Genomic DNA, 5,000 nt, shown 5'->3' with positions numbered 1-5,000 from the left:
GGGATACCAAAGGAAATGATCCTTAATATTACAAAAAGAATCTTTGTTGAGCTTGAAAACTTATAATCTGTTTTCTTCCTTTAACAAAATATATTGTGTAACTGCTTTTTTTTTTTTTAGCTATTCATGTTTAACCTTATATATTAAAAGATAAAAACAAACAACAAACACAAACAGAGACACACACAAACACAAACAGACACACACACAGACAAACAGACAGACAGACAGACAGACAGACAGACAGACAGACAGACAGACAGACAGACTGACAGACAGACAGACAGACAGACAGACAGACAGACAGATGGACACACACACACACACACACACACACACACACACACACACACACACACACACACACACACACACACACACACACACACACACACACACACACTACAATAAATAGATAAAATGTGGCATAAAGCCTAGAGAGTTATAAAGAAAAATTAAACATCTGTGAACATCTCTAGACCTTGAGTAAAAAGCTTTATACATTACCGACATTGCCTTAGAAATTATATTGGCAAAGACCTCAGCTACCAAAATATTGAGTATTTTGAAATATATTTTACATTTGACACTTGGTCTAAAGATGATACAGTGACATGGTCAAATGTTTATTTTTATATTGGATATAATTACCTTTAGATTAGACCATTCTTTACATTCTGTAAATCATTCACTCTTCATAAAAAAATAAAATGAAGGGAGTGTATATAAAACACAAAAACAAAATAGATAAGCACACAACCTGTGGCTCCTAATTTTGTGTTCATATTTCAGAAAACAGTTAAACCGTGTGTCTAATCCTGCAGAAGTGATCAAAGCATAGCTGAATCAGTCTTCATATTCTTCAACAATTGTGCTACAACTCTACAACCATGCATATCAACATGTCTTTAGTCACTCCCACTGATATTTATACTTGTATGCACAACACCCAGAATGGTACAAAGAAATATAGGTATGCTGGATATTCATCTAACACAAAAACCAAGCCTAAACAAACTCACCTTGGCAGTCAAAGAATTCTTCGTCGCTTCCTGATGACTCTGAGTCTCTTCTAATACTCTCCATTCTCCAGTTTGCTGTATCAAATGACATCATCTTACAATAAGCAAAATAAAAAAAAGATATGCAGCACATATATAATGTTTCATGATCGATCTTCCCTGTAGCGACACAAAGTGAGCAACCATATTTCTCAAACTTACCTTGGTTCTGAGAATTTAATGTGTTTCTAGATCCACTTCTTGACCAAGACCCTCTCTTTCTGGTTTCATCTGTGAGAACACTGTCCATGCTCACGTTCAACTCCCTTCTTCTGAGCTTGGGACTCGTGCCCGAAAATCTTCTACTGTCATTTCCATCCATATTATTGTTATTATTGTTTATGTTCTTCATTCCTCCCTTTACCACTCCCTCCTCATCTTCGTATAAATGACGCTCACCTAAATCATTGCTAGTCCTAAATGAATCGCTTTGACTCAGCTGTTCTAGATTAGGGGTTCTATCAGACGAAACACTTGGGCTCTGAGGTAAGTCTGCATTAACTTCTGGTGTAACATTTCCTCTGTCACCTTCCTCCTCCTCCTCCTCACCCTCTTCATCATCCCCTGCACCATATTTTTTAGCAAGAAGATCCTGGGTCTCCTTTTCAATGTTACGTATATCTTCTATGGTTAGCCCCCACCACTCGTCCATCCAAGCCCAAGCTTGTCTGTGAGCCCGAAGCATGGTCTTCCTAAGAGCTGAAAGTAAAAAGCAGAAATGTAATTTCATTCAACCAAATGTCAACACTAGTTCTAAGATATGAAAATCACTATATCATACTATATAAGGGTCTCACTCACTAGAGTTCTTTTCATAAATAACCAAAGTAGATGTATAAACCTAATTCATATATATCACCAAGGCCTCTTACCTTTTAATTCAAAGAAGCTATAACATGCTTTACATTAGCAAATACATATATCATAAGCATAACACAAGTTGAAAATAACTTACCAACATCATGAATAAATTTTTCTATTTTCGTCTGCATACCCCAGTAGCGAAACTCTACCTTGCATAACTTGTATGCACACATAATTGCCTCACCGTTAGGCAAGGGGGTTGGTTTATCCTGAAAGAAATGAAGTACAATATCTTCTCAGTAAAGAAAGGAAAAAAAAAAAAAAAAGGAAAAAAAAAAAATAAATAAATAAATATAGAGAGAAAAATATATAAATAAATGTATAAATAAATAAATAATATATATATATATATATATATATATTTAAATCATTCAACCCATCTCTCCTGTATAAAATAAAGTTGTTGTTTTTTCTTTTCATTCCCTTTCTCTTTTTATCTATATCTTTGTCTTTTACATATTCACTCTACCTCCTCCTACAAATGGACTATGGACAGACAGCATTCCCAAAATCCCAAAATAATAAACATCAAATCAATACATTTTCCAGCCTTTTTATCTATTGATTGATTTATTTATTATTTTTTATTTATTTATAATTTTTTTGTTAACCTGTTTCTCTAATATACAGCTTCCTGAAATTTTACGGCTTTCACCAACTTGAATTGTGCACCACCAAGAGTGCCTCTGCTGCTAAGCCCATTAACCACCAGGCAAGAAGAAAAACACATTTTGTGTATCATGCCGTCATGCATGGCTTCCTATCCCAAAAAGGCAGGCATTTGTCATTTCTCAAAAACACTAAAACTATTCCTCTAATTTGTACAACAAAAGCCTTTGTTGTCATGGCTTACACTACACTGACATCTTGAAAAGTTCCTATGAATTTAAAAATAATACACTGCCTTTGTAATCATAAAATGATTATTAGGCTACTATCAATACTCATAAAAATAAACTCCAAAGTTTCCTACTTGCCATATGCCAATCCATCAAAAACGATATCATTACCTTGCACATATCCCAGTAGTCATTGATCCAATTATCTCCCAGGGGTCCACGACTGGTCTTTTGTGACACATATTTACGGGGATCTTCTTCCTCCTTGTAGTCAGCTCCATACAACTGGTCTCGCACAACATCAATGAGATCTTAAGTAGAAACCACAACAAAAATGGGTGTTTGAATACTGTTCACCTTGGAGAATTAACGACGAGTAATCATTTTCACAGACTCAAATGAAGAAAAATCTTAATATCATAAAAGAATCAGAATCTATAGCTACATCTGTTAATCCACTACATAACTTGGGAATAAACAGGAAAATTCACACATAAACCATATATTAATGCATCCCATTCTAAGACTCTGACGGAAACAGACTCTTTCCCTTACCAACTTCCCTCTGCTTCATCTCCGACTTGGAGAGCTTGAAGACATTCTCCTGGTGCCCCCCGTCGTTGTGGTAGTACGTTTCCACTTCAATGCTAAACTTCTCCACAAAGGGACACGTGAAGCGGGTTTTGGTATAGGGATAAGCGTTCCATGCTTCTTCTTCGACTGACAGGGCTGACTTTGGGATGAGCGATTTCAGCCACCCTGGAAAGTGGGGTAAGATTAGTTCCACACACCACTGATATTAACTGAAACAAAGAAGGTTGCAGAAGGAAGGAGAAAAAGAAAGAAAGAAAGAAAGAGAGAAAGAGAGAAAGAGAGAAAGAGAGAAAGAGAGAAAGAAAGAAAGAAAGAAAGATAGAGAGAGAGAGAGAGAGAGAGAGAGAGAGAGAGAGAGAGAGAGAGAGAGAGAGAGAGAGAGAGAGAGAGAGAGAGAGAGAGAGAGAGAGAGAGAGAGAGAGAGAGAGAGAGAGAGAGAGAGTAAGAAAGAAAGAAAGAAAGAAAGAAAGAAAGAAAGAAAGAAAGAAAGAAAGAAAGAAAGAAAGAGAGAAAGAAAGAAAGAAAGAAAAAAAGGAAACACAAGTCTCTTCATTCAACTCTTATCCATTTTTCTTGATTATTTTGGTTCCATGTCTACATTTTATAATTTTTTTATTCATTAGAGTCAGAAATTTACTAAGTGGAACACTGCACTCTAAATTATCAGTACACAATGCTTGGATTTCCACATCAAACGCACATTAGTGTATAAGATGATTCTACATGAGATGAGAAACAGACAGGTCACTATAAGTAGAAATTATATTGTGCTGACTCCACATAAAAAGTGTCCTAAAACAACATTGTTTAATCACATCAAACAGACCATACCAAGGGCGAGAGAACAATGAGGATGTTCATTATAAATATAACACTATACATCACTTCTGTATCCTTAAAGTTTTATTGTAAAATCTCAATCCACTTCAGTTATTCTCCCACATACCTGGTAAATGGCTGCCAACATGGTAAACTTTATGGGTGTATTGGCCTTTGCCGTCTGGCCCAGGGCCATTTTCATAGGGCTCATTGACCAAGATCTCAACGCCACTTCCTTCGCCATGGCTCTCTTGCCGCGACTTTTTCTGTAAAGGTAAGGTCGTGTTAATGGAAATGTAAAACAAAGGAGGTTAAAATGAGGTAGAGAAATATAAATTGTATGAAGTACTTTCAACAGATAAAGCTTGGGGGAAATTTATTACATAAATACAATTTCATACACAAAGCTTCTGTGCTTACACGAAAAAAAAGAAAAAAAAAGAAAAGAAAATAACAATCACAACAGTCATGACAAAAGTAGCACACAGTAAAGACAAGATGATAAAGATAAAGAAAAGGATAATTAAAGAAATAATTAATGTGAAAGCTGCTGTCAACACTTCAAGCAGGAGACGTTTAACCACAGATCAGAAATCAGTTTGAAAAGCGGTGCAGCATAAGCATGGCAAACATGTGCTCTGAATATATACACTAAAAGAGAAGAAAAAATGACTCATTTAAATAAGGCAAGACATCACATTCAAAAAGACAGATAATCCTTTTCAAACAGAGCCAAACATTTTAGAGTAATCACCATGGTTGTGAAGCAAATCATCTATTCTCTAATAACTTCACAGTACAGTGTAACTTCATACGACCACAC

At 35.6% G+C, this 5,000-nt stretch overlaps 1 protein-coding gene across 11 annotated transcripts in view; it reads right to left on the bottom strand.

Annotated features, from left to right (window-relative positions):
• Positions 1–5,000, bottom strand: part of LOC125044617 (protein retinal degeneration B-like) — a 56,958-nt gene that overhangs the window by 43,414 nt on the left and 8,544 nt on the right. For all 11 annotated transcript variants that reach the window (XR_007116502.1, XM_047641376.1, XM_047641371.1 and 8 more), the window contains 6 exons: positions 4,305–4,443; positions 3,320–3,523; positions 2,936–3,075; positions 2,017–2,134; positions 1,224–1,760; positions 1,023–1,097 (listed from right to left, as the gene is read on the bottom strand). Coding sequence is in view for 10 of the 11 variants with exons in the window: in XM_047641376.1 (XP_047497332.1) it covers positions 1,023–1,097; positions 1,224–1,760; positions 2,017–2,134; positions 2,936–3,075; positions 3,320–3,523; positions 4,305–4,443 (1,213 nt within the window). In the remaining variant the exon portion in view is untranslated. The remainder of the gene's footprint in view (positions 1–1,022; positions 1,098–1,223; positions 1,761–2,016; positions 2,135–2,935; positions 3,076–3,319; positions 3,524–4,304; positions 4,444–5,000) is intronic.

Source organism: Penaeus chinensis, chromosome 36 (assembly GCF_019202785.1).
Source record: "Penaeus chinensis breed Huanghai No. 1 chromosome 36, ASM1920278v2, whole genome shotgun sequence".
Taxonomy (NCBI): domain Eukaryota; kingdom Metazoa; phylum Arthropoda; class Malacostraca; order Decapoda; family Penaeidae; genus Penaeus; species Penaeus chinensis.
The sequence above is the reverse complement of the archived record's forward strand: the minus strand, read 5'-3'. Positions and strand labels throughout refer to the sequence as shown.